Genomic DNA, 23,682 nt, shown 5'->3' on the forward strand with positions numbered 1-23,682 from the left:
CACCTAATTCGGGTCATGTTCTCATGTCTAAGAATGTAAGCGTTTGATCCAAAAGCAATACATTTAAATTGTGACTCATTGAGCCTAACTTTGAGTTTTATGCCATTTTTTCACTATTAGCTTTGAATAGCAGGAAAGACTGATGGATTCTTGCAGTGCAAGTGAGGCATTAGCTGAGATTAGCACACCTACGCTGCCGCAATGTAAATACTATGAATACAACGGCTCTATTTGCACATGGTTTTAGGCCTGTTGTACAGACTGTTTAATCATGTGACTGAGGAAGCATTTTGCGATCAATTTACAGGCCTGCTTTACAAAACTGTTATTTTTTTCATTCAGTTTTGTAATTGTGCCCATCTGTATTGGTTTTCAAATAAAAACAAGTTTGTTTTAAATTTAACCTGCTTTCCATGGTTTCCCCATTTTTGTCCTACAGTAGTTCTTCTGAACACTCTTCAAGGGGGTGTTAAAAAGCTGGCCGACCCTCCTTACCCTCATTCTGACCTCATCATTGCAACATAGGATGGTGAACAACGTAGACTTTGTTACAAAGCCAAATAACCGAGCCAAAATACTAGATATAGCCATGTCGGGGTTTTGGACACTTTAATCAAAACAAAGACATAAAGCATAAAACTAATTCATGTGAGTTAACTTCATCTAAATAATCTACATTCTCGGATATTCCATATTTTCATTTATTTTACTTCAGTTGCTCAACAGATTTATAGCACCAAGGGCATCTGGGGACAGTACTCTCTTACCATTTGTTTTTTGGTTTAGTTTGCTTTATTACAATACCAAAATTAACATCCTTGCAAAACATCCTTTCCCACATTGAATTTCATTGTGTCGACATATTTTTACAATATGGTATGAATAACTTTGGTGGTCCACTTAAAAAAAGGAGACTTACATGGGATGGATCAACATCATTAAATGAGGACAGTCTGTATTATCCTTAGTTGTTTAGCAATTTGACTAATCACTTGTTTATTTTTTAATTTAATTGTAATAGTTGCATCTCTAACGTTCTTCGTTGACAGGCGAGGCAAAATTTCGCCCAGAGGCAAACCGTCGCTTTCTCACCTACGTGAAAGAAGAGCCGGATGATGCTAATGGCTACTTCAACCTGGGAATGCTGGCAATGGACGCTAACGTGAATGAAGAGGCAGAGCGTTGGATGTGGGAGGCCATTCGGCTGCAACCCGGCTTCCGTAGCGCTTTGTTTAACTTGGCCCTGCTCTACTCTCAGTCACAACGGGAACTGGATGCTCTCCCGGTGCTTGAGGAGCTGCTGCGGTACCACCCGGAGCACGTCAAAGGCCTGATCCTCAAGGGAGACATCCTCATGAACCACCGCAAGGATACGCCTGGTGCCAAGGCCTGTTTCGAACGCATCTTGAACATGGACCCCAGCAACGTGCAGGCCAAGCATAACCTCTGCGTGGTGTACTTTGAAGAACGGGAGCTCCAGCGAGCCGAGCGCTGTCTGGTGGAGACACTCGCTATGGCCCCGCAGGAAGAGTACATCCAACGGCACCTCGCCATCGTACGCAACAAAATGGCTGATATGAGCACTGCCGGACAGACTATTGCACCAACAGAGGGTGGTAGTGAATCGGCCAAGCATCAAGAGCAACAACAACAGGACAAACAGGAGGAGGAGGAAGGGCAGGGAGTTGCCTCAGGAGCAGGGGAGGGGGCCAGGAAAGAGAAGAATTTGAGGAAATCCTCCCCCAAAGAAAGCGTCAACAGCGAGGGCCATGGCCAATCAAAGAAGCTGGACGCAGGCCAAACTGACAAGCGGACTAAGAGCAAATCCACAAAAGAGATTAAAGATATAGAAAAGAAAAGGGCAGCTGCCTTGAAGAGACTGGAGGAGATTGAACGCATATTAAGCAGCGATTAACCTTGTTTATAAACCACCACACTATTTTTATTTAAAGTGCGAGACCCTTCTGTTTTTTTGTTTTTGAGACCTTGATTATGCATGTTTCGTTGCACTTTTGTAAGATTGTTTTGTGTCTTTTATATATTGTGGTATACCTCCTTTTCCCACAGCTTTAATTATATAAAGCTGTTTGGTTGAACCGGTAAAAACCAGGTGTGCTCTCACAAAATTTGGTACTTTTTAAAAAGAATCCCTACCAAAAAAAAAAATCATTTATTACTATATTGTTTATTTATGATTGTCTATATTCGAGTCACTGGATTAGTTTTTGTCACTTTTTTGTTTTAATTTACCAATCCACTGGCAAGTATTACTCATAATCACAAATAAAGTATTGGTAATATCAGTCAGCCCATTTCATAGCAGGGCCTCTGGGTGGTCCGTCACATGGCTGTTGTAATTTAGCTCAGCAGACCCCTTCCCTCATTGCATGACATCACCGCACTTCCTCCAATTCACTGCTGCTGTTTATTCATGTCATTATTGCTGTTGTTGTTGTTTTTTTTGACACCCAATGGTGTCAGCGTTTAATTATATCCTCTGACATAATCTCATTCTGAATTAGGGTCACCTCCCTTCCTCAGCCCTCTTTTTGCAGGCTTCTGGGATTTATCTGTATGGCTCGCATACCTTTTGGGCTCTCACTGATTTCACAAATCGGTCATGCAGAGGCAGACTTTTTTTTTTTTTTGTGGCTTTTTTTTTGTTCTCCCCACAAAGACATTTCCGTAAAATTATAATCAGGCTATAATCGGGAAAAAAAACTTCAAGGAATAATTCAACCAAAACTAAACATCTGTCATCATTTACTAACCCTTATGTCATTCAAAACCTGTATGACTGACAGACTTCTGTAAAACATTAGACATTTTTTATTCCCATGTTATACAAGATGCAAAAGTGTCGAGTGACTTCTGTGCTGCATGATAGCTTTGTTCAACAAACAGAATCTCATTTTAGTTGGTCAAGCTAGTTTTTTGAATAATGTTTTTGAATTGGTATGATTCGCCGATTCTGCAGTCCAGTTGCAGTACTTAACAGCTCGCTGTAGAGGCAGATTTTCTATGAATGACTTTCATTTCGGTGTTTTCTCGTGCAAAGTTGCCAAATGGCATAAGAAGACAACTACAAATTACAATGTTGCTTTTTTAAACTCTAATGTACATTCATTACAATTGCTTTGACAGGAATGAACAGAACAGTTCTTAAAATGTCTTTGAAGCGACATGGGGTGAGTGAGTGATGACAGAATTGTCATTTTTGGGCCATTTAATATGGTGAATACCCCGGCGTAGACCATATTTTTTCTGGTTTTTTTTGTTGTTGTTGTTTTTTAGATTTTCTATTTGGAAAGAATCAATCATTCATTCTCTAAGCCAAGATTACATGCCAGTGTGTAACTTCAGTATTCTAATGTGTTGCAGATGAACTTCAAATATTCATGTTGCGCTTGGAGTTGAGTTGAGCATATTGTTTCCTGTGAAGCTGAAATAACCATGTGTTCTTGTTGGAATGCTGTCTCCGTTTTACGGTTTACTTTGAAGGCAAGCCCTGAAATATCTTCTCTGACCTTTCTGAAGATTTTAACAGAAAAAAGGTACCTGAGAGCTCACTGATCTGTCAAGGCAGAGTCCTCAAAGAATGTGAGAGTGCATTTACATATATTCTACAACACTAGTGATTTTAACACCAATGTGGGTCACATATGTTATTTTCTAATAAAGCCATTTTAAGTAGCAAAACTGACTTCTATAGTTTACAGCGCTATTGGCTGTTTTGCCAATTGAGATGTTCACTCATAAAACTTGAGCAAGGACCTCAATTGCTACACGTTTGCAACATCTGTGCATCTGAATAATTTTTTTGTTTTCATTTTATTGTCAGTTTGATAAGTCTATAAGGACAGATTTACATGGATGCACCATATTAATCCTCAAATATAAAGTGTTGGGAGTTAATTTCCCACTAAATCATCATACTCAACTCTAATTCAGCTGTATGTGATGTCATATTTCAAGTTTCCCTCAGCTCAGCTCGAATCTGAATTATGTTTTAGGACTCTTTCATCTAATGTTTACTCATATTGTGCTTTCACCCCATATCCAGTTTGTTACATCATAATTTATGGTATTTACCTTTTTATTTTGACTAATGTTTTGACTTATGAGTGGTGGAGGGAGCTTCGGTTTTCCAATAAAAATGACTTGCATTACGGATGTCTCATAAATGCCACTTTTTATGCATTCTGGCAGCTGCAAACAAGTTTTGAGTCACCAGCAGAGAGAAATTATACATATTTGATTTGCAAAATCCACATGGTCCAAGATTACTCACCCACGCCTTTGACTCACGTGTTGCTCAAAGGCTGTAACTGTAATTTTTCTTGTGAAGGCCTCAGGTTTCAGCCTTGAGCTTGTGTTGCAATGGCGCTTGCTATAATGTGATATGTGCGTAATGAAGCGCGTTGCATACAAGTGGCACTTTGTTGTATTTGTTGAACAATTTGGCATGATGTTGATCTTGGTAATTAACAAATCTTTGTGTAACCCATTAACCAGAGCCACCGGATTTTTGTGTAAATAGGCTTATGCCAAGAGTGGAAGGGCCCATAACTATGATTTGTTGAAAAACAGTGAGATCCTTCGCAAACGTAATTATACGCAGTTTCTGGCAGGGCGAGGAGACTAAACCACAGGCACTTGAGCTTTAAATGGTCTGCAGAGCTCCCAGTTCAAGAAACAAGATTTTCATCACATTGACATTTGATCACACAAGATGTTTAACATGATTATGCTTTTAGTCCATGTGAGAGCACGATTTATATTATTGGATTAAAGGCTCAATGACTCTTTTGTAGCAGTAATTCCTCATTACATTTTAAATGGCTATGTCTGTGGTTTGGGAATTCATGAACTGGTCCATGCCCTATGTAAGGGGAACGGAAATTAGCTGTTAGAGGTGTTATATCATGGAAAATTGTGAGGCTGAAGGTCTTTTTTTTATTTTTATGTATTCATCATCCTTTCCTATTAAAATGCTTGTTACGGATGCAAAAAACGCAGAAAATCGAGAATTTTTTTTTTAATGGCGGACGAAAGTTTCGGAGGCAGTGCCTAAACGTGATTGACTCCATGTGAGGTCATTTTTATGAGGTCGAGATTTTCACACATTAAACAAAAATGAATACAACCTCATGTTGTGTCAATCACGTTTACGCACTGCCTCCGAAATTTTGGTCCGTTGTAAAAAAAAAAAAAAAAAAAGATAATGTGGATCTGCACATGAGTTTGAAGGGGGTAATTGAATAAGGGAAAGTCACGTGAGAGGAAGCAGTAGACATGTTCAGCTGCGCTAACTTGAGAGTGGAGCATTACATCATTGCCAAAAGCATCACACTGCCTCTGCCGATTTCCATACTGCATCCTGCTGCTATGTATTCCCCAGGAAAGCAACGCACACTCACCCGGCCATCCATGTGATGTAAAAGAAAACATGATTCATCAGACCATGCCATCTTCTACTTTTTTGACCACATGGGTCAGCATTCACTCCCCATATGTGCATCATTGATCCTTGGCTGCCCATGATCCTGTCGACGGTTCACTACTATTCCTTTCTTGGACCACTTTTGATAGATACTGACCACTGCAGACCGGGAACACCCAACAAGAGCTGCAGTTTTGGAGATGTTCTGACCCACCAGTCTGGCCATCACAATCTGACCCTTGTCAAACTCGCAAACTCGCTCAAATCCTCATACTTGCCCATTTTTCCTGCTTCTAACATAACTTTGAGGACAAAAGTGGTGTTATCACATTAGACTAGGAAACACATGAAGGGATCTAGAATATATTTATTGCACAATAATGCACTAATATATACTTTATAAGTACTAATAAACAGCCAGTATGCATGCTAATAAGCAACTAATTAATAAACATATCAAAAGATATTGAATGTATGCATTTTTATAACTATACATTTATTAACAATCAATAAAATAAAAAAATGTTAAATCAGTTTTATAGATTTATATTTTTCCTTTTTTTTATATTAGTATAGATATACATGTACACTTGAGAAAAAAAAAGGTATAAAATACTTGCACTGAAGCAGACTGAATGGCTGGATCTCGTCACTGTCAATAGAAGATTAGTTGTCTTTAAAAATTAATCTTCCCTGGGATGAGAAAGGCATTGTGTGAACATGGTTTGTGAGCTTGTCATCTTTGTGAACCACCTACCTACCCCAGGGGCACCAATCTCCTCAAAGTTTGGAGTGATTATGCTGTTTTATTTATATATATATATATATATATATATATATATATATATATATATATATATATATATATATATATATATATATATATATATATATATATATATATATATATATATATATATATATGACACCAGTCCGACTGCATAGCCCGTTTAGTCACAACTTGTTTTCATGCATTACTTTTTCTAATGTGTTTCTTGCAACGTGGGTCATCTTGTTCTGTTTTTTATTTTCTCACATATGTCAGTTTAACAATGCGTGCATATGAATCAGTTAAATGAAATACCTCACACATGCATCAGCTCAAATGAGTCACAGCCTTTGTATTCACAATAATTAGATATGGGTGAGCAGCGTTCTTCTTTTTCAAATAGGAAGTATGCTGGCAAACACTGGTTTATCAGGATCCCCAGGCACATCGTATAGTACTCAGAATCACTGATTGAATATTTAAGGAAAAATTGTGTTGTTTAACAAAGTTATTATTAGATTAATACTAATTGTAATAAGAATTGTTTAAACTGAATTAAAAAAAAACATTTTCATTAGGTAATGAAAAACAAGTAAATGAAAAACAAGACGTGAAAGCAGAATACATCTTGAAAGTGAGGGTAAGTTTTTTTTAAAGCGATGCTTGCTCATCTCTGAGGAATGAGTGTACGTGAGTCAAGACATGACAAATGTAAATTGTTATCTACAGGGGTTTCCATATGTGTGCTTTTAATGAGAACAAATGTGTCTGGGTCAGATTGGTGAGACCTTGCTATTATTCATTTCTGTTTGTGTTTAAATGGCTGTATTTTTCAAAACAGAGATGTTTTATGAAAGGATGCTTTAAGAGGGCTTTATATGAAAAATACAAGACATTTGTTGACTTAAAATATATCTAGGAATGAGATAATAATTAATTGATTTATCCAATTTTATCCCTTATTATATAGAATTAGTTTATTTTTGTGGTTTATTATACCTTTAAAATTACAAGACATTTCCTTATCTACAGCAGAAGTGTCAGGTCTGAACTATATGGATTTTTGAATGCAACTTCAGTAAAATCTAAATATGAGTTTTGTAATACTAAATTGGCTGAGACTTTGTGGGAAAGTTATAACAAACAATACTAGCTTACTAGCTAAGCAAAATGGTCTCTGTACCAAATATAATAAATTAATGGCTGTAGTTGCTGAGAACACATTTATTGCCTTGGACAGAAGGCAAGGCATGTTTGTTTATCACATTTCATACACAATGGTAATTCAAAGTGATTTACATAAAAGGAAGTTAAATAATAAAAAATAAATAAATAAATCACAACAGTAAAACAAGGAATTTAAAAACATTTAAAATGATTTAATTTATTTAAAATGAAATTAAAACAGTTAAAGATAGAAAATTATTATATATGAAACAAGTACCACTATTGTCTTCAAATGAAGGCATGTTTTAAAAATGTGTCATTTTAATATATGTAGGAATGATATGAACCCATATGCACTACATTCCATTTGGTTTCATGGGAACTTTCAGATCTGTTTTTAATCATGCAATTAGGCTTGGGTCATGTGGTTTTTATGTGCAGACGTTAAAGTAATATGAACATTCTGTCGTTATTAAGTTGACCTTTTGGATATATAAAACAATATATATTTTTTGAAGTCTTCTGAAGCCATTCAGTTTGAATTAAAGCATCTGCTAAATAACTAATTGTACATGTTTTTTGTGTGCAGCAAATGAGCTTAACAGAATGATTTGTGAAATGTGAAGGCTCATGTGAGCCGCTGGAGTAATGACTGCTGATAATTCATCTTTGCATCACATGAATAAATTATATTTTTAGAATATACAGAAATGGAAAATAGTTGTAATAATATCCTACAATATTAATGTATTTTAATCAATCAAATGCAGCCTTGGAGAGCATAAGAGACAAATTTATAAATCACAAAAAAAACAAAAATCAGACAGACCCCAAGCTAAACTTTTTTTTTTTTTTTTTTAACTGTGCTGTAAGCTACAGAAAACAGGAAACATGTCCTTTAGAGCAGTGGTTCCCAATACTGGAGGTGGTGTTGGCGCAGTGCATAAGACACATGCCTTTGGTGTGAGAGACCCAGGTTTGAATCCACTGTGAGACATCAATGTGTCCTTAAGCAAGACACTTAACCCCTAGTTGCTCCAGAGGCATGTGACCTCTGACATATAAAGCAATTGTTAGTTGCTTTGGATAAAAGTGTCAGCTAAATGAAAAAAAATTAAGTGAAATCCTAGTCCTGGAGAACCCCCAACACTGCACATTTTTGGTGTCTCTCTTATCTGACACATACATTTGAGATCTTGGAGTCTTCACAAATAAGATGATGAGTTGAATCAGGTGTGTTAGAATAGGGAGACATCTAAAATGGGCAGTGTTGGGGGTTCTCCTGGACCAGGATTGGGAACCACTGCTTTAAATCATTGAAAAACAACTAACAAATGATGTTGACGGCGTAATCGTGCAGCCATTGTCTTGCTAAAGTTAATGTCACGTGCTGAGGAACCACGATGGCTATTTCCTGCATTTGATCTGTCAGTGGCTTTTTTAGGACCAAGTGGTCACTGGCCCTCTCATAAAAACTGTGATGCAGAGTCCTCAGCCAGAACAATTGTGGGAATTCCCAGGTTATATGCAGACAGTCTTGGCTCATAGAGCTCTCCTGCTGGGTTTAGCTTCTCAGATGTAGAACATCTGGACATGAGCAATCAGCAACAGGAAGCCGTATGGTGGCTACTGAAGTCGAGGTGCTAAAGTGTTGAAGTCGACTCTGACCTCAGATTAAGCATTAAAGCCTTGAGCACTCATGATCCATCAACTCTCACTTGCTTGCATATGGAGTTTTACAGATGATCATGCTAGTACCTCTGCATCTTTTTCCACTTGAAGATAACTCTCTACTCCCAGGCTTCCAGGGAAATCCTACCATGTGATAGTTCTAGATTGTGTAATCTTAAAGATATATCAGAGTCTGGATCAACTGCCTTGGAACTTTTAGATAAATTTTAAATAATAGACGAGACTAAGCTACCCAGTTTTATCACATTTTAAGACTTCACTGTAAATAAACAACAACAACAACAAAAGAGATGTTGAATAATGAAATGTATAAGATACACGCAACGTACTGGCTGTTGTCAAACACGTCTCCCTGAGTGCTTCCTCTGTCTTCCACTGGTCAGTTAAACAGATGGCCCCACCCCAAACTCACACCATTGGTTTATGGAGCATATTATTAGTCTTAATTTACAAATGTTTACATGGCTTAGTTCCAGGCTACCTTTCTGTTTTTGGTATCCCCCATAACCCAGCTAGGTCACTTAGGTCTGGGGATCTTGGATTACTCTCTGTGTGTAGGACTAAGATAAAAAACAGAGGGGGCATAGCCTTTGCAAGTGTTGGACCCAAACTAGGGAACAGCTTACCAATGTCAATTCAAACAGTATCATCTCTTTCTGTGTTTAATTTTTTTTTATCTATGGCGTTTAACAACGAATACATTTTACTGTGTGTATTTTACCTTGCTGTTTGAAGTTCTCTTTTTATTTATTGTTTCTAATGTACAGCACTTTGGTCAACCTTGGTGGTTGTTTTTATATGTGTTTTATAAATGAACTAACTAACTTATAATATGACAAAACTAATTGAATTTGTATTGTGTTCATTTGAATTATTGACAAGTGTCATTTACCAAAACTAAAAATTATGTTGCATTTAACAGTTCTGAATAAGTTTTTTTAACTTGAATATCAAACATTTGAAATTTGACACAACTGAATATTCTTATGGCATTAAAGACCTGTGGTCTTGTTTGGTATGCCACGTTGACTTGTGCTTTAATAAGTAACTGTATAATTATGGTTTATGTACTTTTAAGTAGCTACTTTTAAGTTGTAAAGAATATCTGCAGTGACATTTCTGCAAAGTATGTATTGATTTGGAGAGGATGGGGGCCTTGGAGTAAAAAAGGTTGAGAACCAGTGGCTTAGGCAAATGTTTCACATGCGGAGAATGCTAACCTACCTAAAATGTCAATAATTCAAATTTACACAATACAAATTTAATAAGTTTTGTCATATTATAACCTCCACATTGGTTGAGCCAACTGTTTTCAGACAGATCTGGATATTCAAACAATCTGTAATGTTTTGACACTATTTTTTTTACATATTTTGAGGGCCTAAATCTGCCTAAAAATTGTAGTTGTCTGTATTTACACATACACAGCCTTAAAAGTATTTTAACATTAAAATAAATTACACTTGTTTTACACGCTGTTCAACTTGCTGTTGCTGTGCTCTGTGCCCTGTTTTGCTATGTAAGCTTCTCTTTTGTTTAAGCAGAAAGTCAAAAATCCCAAATGACCCGGCTTAAGCGATTTCACAGACCGGTACTTGCTATATATAGCGTGTTAACTGATGTTTTTATTTTTTATAAATCCCTGGAATGTCATGAGTTTGTGATGAATCTGAGATACAAACAGCAGAGAAATGTGAAGCATACTTGAAGAAATACTTTGGGTTAACTTAAGTTCTATGGAAGGCATTTATGACTTGCTGTAACTTGCAATTATGACAAAAAAAATAAATAATAAGTTGGATCTGTACATCTGTTTGTGAAAGCAAGTAAAATGCATTTACATTAATGTACTTACAGTTGAAATCTATGGGGCCATGCAATACCTAAAAGCTTATAACATAAGAATATTTTTAAGCACTTATATACATTTCTCTGTACAGAAATGTTGTAAAATGGTCTAAAGTAGAGTTTGTTCCATTTCAACTCTCTTTCTGGTTTCCTTGTGCATACTGTGTGTAATTTTTTAACTTAAAAAATGTCCTCGTATCCATTTTTTGTATAATCCATTCTTTCTCATATCTCAGAAAAGTAGTAAAGACAGTGTTAAAATAGTTCACGTGACATCAGTGGTTCAACTGTAATGTTATGAAGATACAAGAATACTTGTCTTTATTCAACAGTTTATTCTCTTATTATGTCATGTGAGTAGTAATTAATGACAAAATTTTAATTTTTAGGTGAACTTTCCCTTTAATATACCAATGTATTATTAATACATTGCTAAAAGTCTGCTGTGCTCACCAAATATGGTAAAAACTGTAATATTGTGAGGTCCATCCATTCTCCTAGCACTTATCTGGGACCAGATTGCTTTAGCATCAGGTTAAATAGGACCACCCATACATTCTTTTCCCCCATAATGCCTCAAGCATGTCCTAGTTCTACTTTTGGGTGTCTTCCCAGTTGGACATGCCCGAAATACCTCCACCAGGAGACAGGTGACATCTTGAGTAGATACCCAAACCACTTCAACTGGCTCCTTTCGACGCTGAGGAGCAGCAGCTATGCCCAAAATTTCTCCTGCATGTTAGACAGCCCTCTACATTGCGAGTAAATTACTCGCATATGCAGCTAAATCTTCTCTCTGGGTGCCTAAATGATGTCTAATATTAGCCAATGGCTAATAAATTATCAGATTTTACTCAACAGCATGTGAGTTGGAGGCTGAGCATAAGTTTAGCTCAGATATATTTTCACTCGCCGAATACTCCGAATGAGTGCTTCAGAGTTTCACTCTCCATCAAGCTATCTGTGCTCTTTTTCAGTTCATCTGAATGGATGCACAGCCCACCTGTGTTTTTTGTATTTGGTGTACCATAAACTCTAGTGTAAAGGCGCATGACTCGCCGTGGCTTTCTCTCACATGCACAAGTGAGAGTGAGCGAGCAAGCGAATGAGAGAGTCCTTCATATCATAACACGCAGAATTGATGCACTACTTATAAACAATATTTTATGTTGTATTTTCCTGTCAAAATAATGCAGTTCCTTTGGAATTTTACAGCTTTTAAAGGGGGGGTGAAATGCTCGTTTTCACTCAATATCCTGTTAATCTTGAGTACCTATAGAGTAGTACTGCATCCTTCATAACTCCAAAAAGTCTTTGGTTTTATTATATTCATAAGAGAAAGATAGTCTGTACCGATTTTTCCCAGAAAAAAATGACCGGCTGGAGGCGTGACGTGTAGGCGGAGCTAAAGAATTGCGTTGAGAGCGTTTGGAAGCTGAGGAAAAAAAACAACCAAAACAAACCATGGCTAACAGTCAGATTCAGCGTATATTTATGATCCAGAATCAGATGCAGAGGCTGAAATTTAACAAGAGCAGCCTCAGCAACGACGTCTCTATGTGGTATGTACTTAAACTGTATATATTTGCTTAGCGGTTTTGGAAAATGACTAAGTTCCACTTTGTTGTCTTTTTTTTTTTTTTAAGCTGTACATGTGGAAAGTGCAGTTTGATGACAACATCGCATGTTGTTTACTTGATGTGCTTACACACCGATATCTAAGTTAACAACACAGAGATATTTGAAGCAGTTTTACTCACCGCATGTGAAAAAAACTTTCCGAAACTTGTGACAAACCGGAAGGAGTATTTTTGGAACAGAAATACTCCAAACGTACAACTTAATTTTTGAAACTTTGTCCATGTTTAGCATGGGAATCCAACTCTTTAACAGTGTAAAAAACTCAGTATGCATGAAATAGCATTTCACCCCCCCTTTAAGAACTACCAGGTTTTCCTGTAGTAGGTGGAACGAATGTGCAATCGGCAAGCGCATTGGCTGATGCTCAAGCGAATGCACTTTGGTGCATTTTTATATTGTTCTTATTAGTAGAATTTGTATAATAATAAAAATAATAATTATTATTTTTGTGATTATTATTATTATTAATATCTTATATTTATGCGTTCTCAATGTACCCAAGCTTTTTATTTCAGATGAATGCTGATCTTTGGATCTTTATATTCATCAAAGAATCCTGATGTACTCAACTGTTAATATTATTATTATTATTAATAATAATAATAATAACAAAAAATATGTTTTTTGAACACCAAATCAGCAGATTAGAATGATTTCTGAAGGATCATGTGACACTGGCGTCTGCGGTAATGATAATAAAAAAAATATTATTCATGAATGAAAACATTTTGTAACATGATATTGATGTACCATTTACATGGTAATGCAATGTCTGATTTTAAAATAAGTTTTAAAGGATGAATTTTGAGATCAGATATATTGGGCAAAATGAAGAAAAGGGAAGTGCAAACTTTTCATTATTTTCCACGGTCTTAGACAAAGGGTTTAGAACTTTTTATGTGATGGCCATACAAATAATAGAGTTGTCTGGAAAAAAGGGGCCAAAATTTCACCTTTTGTTGTACAACAGCTTGTCACTATAGCAGTACTCTTAAAAGGAGATATTTGTTCCTTTTTTTACCCCTAATAGGTAGGCATTCACATCAGTACCTTAAAGGGTTATTGTATTATTTCAAATCAAAGCTAAATACACATAGAAACAGTGCGTCCTTGTGGCGCGGAGGACACAGAAGAGCACACGCAGCACGGTGATATGGAGTGAAACAGAGGAGACCGTTGACAAAGGATTTATTGAATAAGGTCGTTATTTTGTTTTCTTCGCTTACAAAAAGTGTTCCTGTCGCTTTATATAACCCAGATTGCACTTGAGAGATCAGATGGAGTATTCTGATGAAGGCTTTTCATACCTTTTCTGGACCTTGACACTGTTATTTACTTAGCAGTCTATGGGACAGTCTCAAGCCTCCAGGTTTTCATCCAAAATATCTTAAATTTCATGCCAAAGACGAACAGAGCTTTTACGGGTTTGGAACGACATGGGTGTAAGTTTTTTATGACAACATTTTCATTTTGGAGTGGAGTAACCTTTTAAGGGTATTAATTACTACGCCAAGGTACTAATATGTTCCTATTAGGGGTAAAAATGTACAAAGATGTCATTTTAAGAGTACTGCTACAGTGTCAAGCTGTTGTACCCCAAAAGGTGCAATTTTGGCCGCTTTTTTCCCTGTGTGGCCTGGATGAGTGTGAGATTTCCCAGTCTGAAACAGCGTCCCATTCAGGCCCTGATTGTGATTATACATAAATAAAAGTAAATAGCTTCTTACTGCTATCTTTATGACTAAAAAATACAGAACATTAAAAAAATTTCCGTTGTGATAAGAACAACATCCGTGATCGTGCCAAATAGGGCTGGGCGATATATCTAACGATATGATCATGCGCATCTAATCAGTAAAGCTGCTTCCGTGATCACCGCTAAAATCGCCATCACCTGCTTATAATTGGAGTGGCATTTAATAGACAGAGCCGTAGATCGCGTTCATTATTGAAGGCGATTCATCTGCGATAATGAACGCGATATTGCGTAGCTTGTCAGCGCTCTACAGCTCTGTCTATTTTTTTCTCACTCTCTCTCAGCGCTTTACTACATTTAAAATACGTTTGCTCAAGTGTAAATAGTTGCAAGATTATTTCACAAATTAGATCGAAAGATCAGAAAAAGCACATATATTGGCCAACAGACCCCCCTCTCATAAGAAATCAGAGCAGAAGTGGATGAAAGTGGACAGAAGAGAAGAATTAAAACACCACGTGTGAACAGGAATGTCTCCCTCATCCACTAGTGATCAACCAAAACACATCTTTGTACCAGGTCTAAACAGGGCCAGTGACCTGATGGGGAAGTGTTAGGGAAATATTTTTTAAAACAAGAGTTTTTCTATATGGTTAGGCTTTATAACGGTGGGTATTTCAGTATTTTGACCTCTATTCCAATGCTAAGCCATTCCCCATAGACCTTTTTAGTAAGTGTCTTATTGTGAATGCATTTTTTATTTGTTTTCACAAACTGAAGCAAGAGTCGCAATGATTTTCTTTGGGGCTTTTGAACTTGCCTTGAACATCCTTTAAAATTTATAACCGTTACATCATGTATTACTTTCTATTTAATGTTTGTATATTGTTGTTTCATAATGCAGATTTGTGTGTTACTTAAAAAGCAAATTCATTAATTCATTTTAAACAAGAGGCACTTCATTAAAGTTAACGAGTATCTTATTGTTGCTGAACTGAATGCACATGTGACTGTCAAACCATACAAATTGGTTAGCATGTGGACTAAATGACCTCTCTCACGTTCATAGTGTGAAAATGCAAAGATGTGAGGGCCTAGTCAAACTCTGCAAAGTATTATTTTCCCATGAGGACCTGATTTACCCAAGAATCTGGGAACATTTTTCATTGGGACAGACTGTGTTGGGGGAAAAAAAGGTCATGTGGGGTAAACAAGTTTGGGGTGTGTCTTCAGTGAACAAGGACACACCCCATGCTCATACAATCTTATGACTTGTGAGCTGTGTACTCTTTGATACTCTTAAGAGCCTTCTAAATGCAACCAGTCCAAGCAAATGAGCATCATTTAATAGTGTATTTATAAAACTTCAGTCAGTGTTCATCCTATTGCTAATGTACTTGGGACTGTTCTGATTGAATCAAATTTAAATGTGGGGCTTATGGTTCAATAACCATATCCTCCCAAACATCTGTTTTGTTCACATGGTTTAATTCTAAATGGCCTTATAATACATTGTTAGTTTAACAATGTGTTAATATCAATCTCAGTTGATCATATCATTATGAAATCTGATTAGGCTGACGCCAGTGCCTTGACATATCGAACTCATTCTTAACTGTTACTATTAGTATTTTTAGCTTAATTGCATGCACAAAGATACACATACATTGGGTTCATTTTGATTTCATAATGAATAGTTACACTAGTTAATAGGGTAAGTTGTCATACAAGAAACCTGATTATGTGGATTATGGGCTTATTATAGGCATTTCAGATATAACTAAGCAGTACAAAAATTATGAAACTGCAGAAATTTAAATGATAAAAATATAAAACCACTGTTTTGGCCAACATTTCCATGTCCTGAACTGTTTAAAATATTATTCTGGTGTGCATTTTCTTTTTTCTTTTTTGATCCAGCTAAATCCACCTGGAATTAACTTAGGCTAAAATCGGCCTTCATTATATACTTGATTCTTGCTTGTATGCCAGTGCAGTTTTATTGTGTTCTCTTGTTACCAAACAGCTATTTAAAAATCTAAGACTGTTTTGAACTAGATATTTGAAACCAACATATAAAACCACTGCTAGAGAAAACAAATAATCATAATAGCCACTTTAATAATGCTACAAACATGCTATCAACATGCTAATCATGGTAACAACATGATACCAACATGTTAATGGCATGCTAACAACAGCCTGCTAAATATCTTAACATGCTAATCATTCTAGAAACATGTCAGCAACACGCTACCATCATGCTAATCATGTTAAAACATGTTAACATCATGCTAATAATGTTAAAACATGCTAACAACATGCTAAGCATGCTAATGACTTGCTAGCAACATGCCAATTATGCCAGAAACATGTTAGCAATGTGAAAAACATGTTAAAACATGCTAAACATTCTAACTATGTGTTAAATTATGCTACATCCTATCTTAATTAAAAACTTTTTTCACGTCTGGACAAACTTTATCTAGTTTGCCTTTTATAATACAGACCTCAGTGTAAATTTCCTTGAAGCAATTAGCCCCAGCTCACTCTCACTTTGAGAGAGAAATTAAGAAAAATAACAAGCTTTATACCTGTGAAAACTGTGCATTCCTGAATCTCCTGAATAAGACGGGAACAGTTTAACATAAGCTTGCGATTTCTAAAATAAGATGCAGTCAGGTGTCGTCAAAGGGGTCAGGGGTGATTAGCCAGCCAAAAGCCACTGTCAGTTTGAAGATGTTAAAAAGGTCCTGCAGACAGATGGGTGACAGAAAAGTGGCCTGCTTTACTCTCAGATGCTGAACAATAGGAAAAAGAAGAGTGACATAAAGACCATAGAACTTGCAGTATATAAAAAAAATTTGAAGTTGGATTTGAAGATTACTGGAGTATGTTTTACAAGAAAATACTTAAATTTTTTTATGTTTAATTTGAGGTTTACTTGACATTTCTTCATAAATTAATTGTAAAACTTGCTATTAATTTCTGAGTAAAAATAGTTTTTCCAACATTGTTCCACTGGTGTGGAACTGAAAAAGAGTTATGTTCGAAGCTGCATGAACACACTGCTAAACATCTGTTTTTGTGCTCCATGACAAGAACAGCGGAAGTGAGTAATTGTTGACAGAATTTTCATTTGTGGATTAAGTGTCCTTTTAAGTACCCATTTTTATTTATGTGCCAAGACCGTAAAGGAGTGCCCAAATAAACCGTTGCAAAAACAACACAAAGGTTTGTTGCGATGGTTATTATTAAACTGCTGCTACGCACTTTCTAATAGAGAAAGTCCTAGATAACTCATGGTCAACTGGCTAACATATGTACGTCTGAATCCACCCAATATATGATTATATTTATTATAAGTCTCACTATTTTCAACACATATGGAAGATAAATTAACTTTATGATTTTCTGTCCTGCACTGATTCAAAAAAATAATAAAATAAAAAACAACCAAATGCCTTAGCTGGCATCTTCAGAACTTATTGTACTCTATTAAGACTGCAACCGCTTGGTGGCTGGGCAAAAATAAATAAATTGGTTTTCCACGAATGATTTGCACTTGATATCGGCTTCATGTGATTTCATTCCACAGACAAGCAGGCACCGAAAAGAGTGGACAGAAGGCATTTATGAAAGTTCTCTCGTTGACATTTCAATTTACTTAACTATTGTCTGGCAGGCAGGAGAGGTTTTGAGAGTCTTATTATTTACTCAGTAGTACTGCTACAAATGGATAGTATTATTTCTGTCATGCTGAGTTAATAAAATTTAACAGTTATTAGTTATAGGTAATTCTATAAACATGTTCTTTGAAGATCACTAATTGGTGAGGGGTTTGCAGGAGTTGTTCAGTATAAAAGAAACTGGGGAGTGTTAACATGCTGTTTATATGTGTTATGTGTCTCTGCAATAGTTGTTGTTTTTATTAAATGTACTACTTACCCAAAAACTAAAAAGTAAAAAGATGCCACTCTCACTACCTACCCACTGCTAACATGGACAACATGGACATCAGTTTCAATTTTGTGCATGATTTGTTGTGTTAATCATATTTACTGTTTCTAAACTATTTTTATGCCAAAAATCCATTCCTCCCTTCACCTAATCCAAAAACTGTTTCATTTTAAGCCCTTCCAGTGATACAAAATGACAAATAACATCTGATCAAATACTTACAATGTAATCACTGTGTGAAAGTTTCCATGCTAATCAGTCTCACAATTGCATAATTTTTAGGGTCTAGGCACAAAAAAAAAATCTGATTTTAACCAGAATATGTTTGGATTTGGATTATGAATAATTTACAAATAATTTATGTATATTCATTTCACCTTGTGGCTCCTTTCTAATCAGTCACAATACTCTCTGGTCTTACCTGGTGCTGATGTTTCCCCAGATCTCAGAAGTTTGAAGCTTAATGCATCAATTTTATTGCAGATGCTTCTTCTAAATTAAAGAAATAAAAATGCTATCTTCAGAAATGAGAATTAGAAACAAATTAGACCGTTGTTGATACAGGCTACACAAAGAATAAAGATGTGAATGGCAAAGCTCAGACAATTCATTTCAAGATATCTCTTTTGTAGATTAACATTTGAGAGCAGACAATAGTCTCAATTTCATGTCATTGCTGTTTGACACAACTGAGATCTAAAAGGGATCTGATTTGTTTTATTTCTTTTTTTATTATTATTATTTTTTATTATTATTTTGCTGCCCGAGATGCTGTAATGTGGGTAAGCACTGCTTAATATCTAACAGCAAATGCAACTGGATGCATGTTGAGTTCAAGCAAGTTAAAATCCTATAGAGTGACTAGCCTGAGGCTTCAGCTCCCACATGTTGTTGTTATCTCATAAGAGCCAAGTTTTAAAAGCACTAACATTAGAAACAAAAGCCACTTTTTCACTATTGGGTCAAACGATTCTCTTTGCTTAACCGTTCCATTCCGTGCCGATCTGGGCCAGTCAGCATAGATCCGGTTCCATTTTCCTCTGTGGTACTGATAACGGAGCTCTTTGGAATGCAATTGATAGTTTTCACGTGATGTCATCTACTCATAGGAACGCCCACCTGGAGGGCAAAACCAAGCTTTGCTCCACTGACCACCAGTTATTTTTACACAGTTTGCATTAAGTATAATGTAGTAAAACACAGATATTAAAAGGTAAAATTCAGTAAACACCTTATTATGATATTTTGTACAGGCAAGCATATAAATCCAGAATATAAACACAATGTGAAAAGTTTCACGTTAAATGGTTTTCCATAGAAAAATACAATAAGGAAAACACTGAACCATTAAGCGGATTGCCTTAATATTCAGACCTTATCTGCTTGCCTAAATTATGCATCATTAATATAGTGATTACTTAATTTGATCTTTTAGTATTACTGTTTTAAATATATTAAGGCAACATTTGTCGCACTGTTTAATTTGGTTGGGGACCAAAAACCTGTTCTTATTCAGAAATGGTTCTGTTCTGAAAAGAATCGGAAACTTGAGCAATTTCTACGTTTTGGTTCCGAAAATGGTTCTGGTGCGACATGTGACCAAGCACTGCGAGCAGCCTTGGATCTGCATTTCCTGTAAAGAATGCCATAAACCAAATAACATAAATGCTGCCCTGCCTCTTTAATTACTGAGCACATTGTTTCCAATGATGCGTCGCATCTTTAACTTCCGAACACATAGTTTTCCAGGACTGTATGCGCACTTGCACCTTTGATAACTGAATGTCATTTTGTCTGACTGTACATGTACCGGCATTACTATACATACTAACATGGACCACTAAATAAATAGAATGCTATTGTTATGTAAGTATGAGGGTTAGATTAATTAGTGTACAGGTGGAAAAATGTGGAAACGACTCATTGTATTACACTGTCTCCTGACTGCATTATTATTTGTAAAATAGGGGCTTTATGGAGTGTGTATACATGGTTGTATAACAGTTAATATTTCATTAATTTAGGGAAATGAACAAATGTCTTAGCCCTCAAGGGACTATATGGCCAACCAGCTTTTTCCTACTTGATAATCAAAATGTTATTGATAGTGTAAAAAACATCAACTTTTAAGCACATGCTGATTGATGGACTAGCATTAACAACATTACTTACTACCTTCCAGCAACGCTAGATTCAATGAAGGTAAAATAGAAAAAAAAAAACACCATAATAGTTCATTTAAATGGAACCAGAATAGGAACCTGAAAATTTCTAACTATACCCAACCCTACTTATGAAGATCTGTATACTGTAATATATGTTGATTTTTTTTCATTACCAACCTTTAAATTAAGTTGACAGTAAGTAATAGACAGTATTGAGCATTGAGTAGTGGAGTATTGTGCATTTTTCCTTACCACTATTTTTTAATAGTTTAATGATTTTAATGGAGCCGGAACCATTAGGCAGAACCAGAAAATTTCTAATGATTCCCAACCCTACTGTTCAATGACTTAATTATTGCAGCGGGTGCTTAATATGTATGCATTTTGTTCACATACCTTTGTTTTATTCTTTTTTGAGGTGATCTAAATATTTGCCTCTGTGAAACAGATGGAAAACTAATAGGCTTGTGCTGTAGTTCTATGGATGTTTTACCCTCCAGGTGTGTATTTCAGAAAGCACGTGGTTAACTTACCATCACCTAAACCCTGAACTTTTGGTTGATTAACCTCCAAACCTTACTTACTCGAGGTATGTGGTTCCAAAAACGCATCCAGGAGTAAGTTCATTCAACTCAGAGTTTGTTCCTGGTTAAGACTCATAACATTCTCAACTGAGTGATAAATCAACGAGAAACTATGGAAACAGAAGCTAAGATAAAAGCGCGCCATGCTCTTTCTTTCTTCTTCTTTTGTTCAATGGTCATTTACATGTTAAGTGCATATCGCCACCTAATTGATGGTTGTGCAAACATTTTTATTTCCTTTCAATATTTAATCCTTGAGAATATGAATTATATTGTTTGTTTGATGCTATTTATATATTAAGTCATATCAGATATGTATTATCTCTTATAGTAACGCTTCACCATTAACATATCATACATATGTATATATATATATATATATATATAAAATAGGCTATTTTACATTATATTATATAATGAAGGCCACTAAAGGCTCGTCAGTAGATCAAACGTGTGCTGAAGGGAACATAACCTGCATAACCTACCAGGTTATCTTCAGAGAGCAAGTTACTATAGTTACTTACATACCCTGAAAGTAACCTCAGATTTTGGAACCAAAAGCTGAGGTTATACACTCGCTTATCCACAAACATACGCAGGTATGTCACATAACCTGCTTTTTGGAATACCCCCCAGGTCTTCGAGCCGGTCATGTGACTGAAAGCTATCAATACAAATGCGTCAGTCGTTGCCTTCGTAATGCAAGTGTAATATAAACAGTGATATAGACGATGCTCAGATATTTCTGTTTTTGGGACTCCTTTTATCTATTTATTTATTGATTTATATTGAACATAGCATAGCTGTTTACTTGGCTGTGTGATCAAAGAGCACACTTCCACTCAGCCAGATATGGAGAAAATGGTAGCAAGGCAACAGAGTGGCAACTTCATGCACACACTCTCTAACAGCACGGTTTGTAATCATGCTGCGCCGTACCAGGCTCAAGTAGAAATACAACTGGAACCGTACCTCACAGTTCTTAGAACCGTTTGGTCTGATAGTGGAAAAGCGGCTTAAGTCAATTTTCTTTCAGATGTGATCATTAGTTTAAAGATCAAAAAGACAGTTGACTCCACATGAAGGGCTGTAAACTAGTTATTGCTTGTAGGCCACAAAATCTTTGAAGTTTGTTTGCATGCCATTGTTAAAGTTTATCAGGCATGCAGTCCAGCTGGTGCGACGTTGCTACATCATTACGTGTGTGACAAAGATCACTGAACCTGTCATATTTTATGGTTACTTTACTGAGGTGCTGAAAGGGAATTCCAATTTTGCAGTTATTCTTTCTGTGCTGAAATTCACCCTATTAGAAACATTTATGTGTAATCGAATGACTTAGTTCAAAGATGAAGTATTGCCAAACCTGTAAATATTTTAAATGTTTCAGTATAGGCTTAACATAAGAAACGAAGACTGCCTAGGGGATATGATACATGAGTCATGTTCATTAAAGAGAAATGGCAGTTATCCTATCCATGGGTGGCATTTGACGATCAGGGTTTATACGCTTTTTTTTGTTTCTCTAATACTAATAAAAAAACTTTTAAAACGCAGATAAATGTAACATGGGCATTGTGTGTGGTTACTCCAATTTCCATGAAAACCATGCTTAAGATACCACAACTGATAATTTAATTCCACAATTGTTTGCTTGAATTCTACTCACCTTCATGTTTCAGCAAACTGTTTTGATGACATTTCCCTGTTAAATACAAAAAGGAGGATCATCAAACAATTAAGTTTTTTTTCATTCTGCTAAAAAGCATGATCAATTGCTGTCAACCTGACATTTTTGTTGAATATTGTTATACAATTCCAGACTTTAAAAAAAATCACATATATAAATAATTTAAATATGTAATAATAGTAAATTAAATATACAAATATTAAATTGAATCAGAATTAAAAAAATAATTTGAAAGAGTTATCTTATACTCAAATAGAGTAAAAACAGTAACATATTAATTTTATTACAATTTAAAGGAACGGTTTTAATATATTTTAATATATGCTAAAATGTCATTTATTTCTGTGATGACAAAGGTGAATTTTCAGCAGTCAATACCCCAGTCTTTAGTGTCACATGATCCTTTAGAAGTCATACAGGCCTACTAATTTCTTACATTTGTCAGACTCTGTTTCATGTCTCGTGTTGTGTTTTCCTGCCCCACATGCTCCAGTTTGATGTTTATGCCCTATTTGTTTTTTCCCGTTCCTGTCCTTATGTTAATTTGTTCCAGGTCTTCCCTGTTTAGATCATTTGATCCCAGGTGTGTCCCATTAGTTGCTGTGCATTTAAAGTATTTTCTGCCCCTCGTTGCCCATCCGGTGTTAACTTTTGTGTTCTCTGAGATTTTCCTGTGTTCCCGCTTTGAGATCATTAAAGTCTTTTTAAGGTATTTACTTGACTCTTAGTCTCCTCGCCCGTTCGTGCCCGTGTGAATCGTGACAGCATTATCAATGTACAAAACAGCTTACTTACAAGGCTCTTTCAAATATAATATGAAAATATTTGGTTTTATTTATTTATTTGTTACGTTTATTTATAAAGCACATTTCAAGCACAATGGTATACTTCAACATTTTTTACACAAAAGTGAGTTAAACCATACCCATAAAAACAATCACAAAAATAGGGAAAGAGTAAAACATTTAAATGATTAAAACATTGATTTAAAATGTATTAAACTAACAGTTAAGAATAAATTTAGGAT

The 23,682-nt window shown here is 35.7% G+C and overlaps 1 protein-coding gene and 1 long non-coding RNA gene across 4 annotated transcripts in view; one reads left to right on the plus strand and one right to left on the minus strand.

Annotated features, from left to right (window-relative positions):
* Nucleotides 1-4,169, plus strand: part of LOC128014164 (protein O-mannosyl-transferase TMTC3) — a 47,936-nt gene extending 43,767 nt beyond the window's left edge. For all 3 annotated transcript variants that reach the window (XM_052597507.1, XM_052597508.1, XM_052597509.1), the window contains one exon: nt 1,050-4,169. In XM_052597507.1, the coding sequence (XP_052453467.1) occupies nt 1,050-1,915 (866 nt within the window). In that variant the 3' untranslated portion in view covers nt 1,916-4,169. The remainder of the gene's footprint in view (nt 1-1,049) is intronic.
* Nucleotides 4,170-16,374: 12,205 nt separating this feature from the next.
* LOC128014086 (uncharacterized) lies at nt 16,375-22,670 on the minus strand. Its single transcript, XR_008183480.1, has 3 exons — nt 22,635-22,670; nt 18,638-18,708; nt 16,375-17,009 (listed from the first exon to the last, which is right to left on the minus strand). It is a non-coding gene; the product is annotated as an uncharacterized LOC128014086 (long non-coding RNA).
* Between the last annotated feature and the right edge of the window lie 1,012 nt (nt 22,671-23,682).

This window comes from Carassius gibelio, chromosome B25 (genome assembly GCF_023724105.1).
Source record: "Carassius gibelio isolate Cgi1373 ecotype wild population from Czech Republic chromosome B25, carGib1.2-hapl.c, whole genome shotgun sequence".
Taxonomy (NCBI): domain Eukaryota; kingdom Metazoa; phylum Chordata; class Actinopteri; order Cypriniformes; family Cyprinidae; genus Carassius; species Carassius gibelio.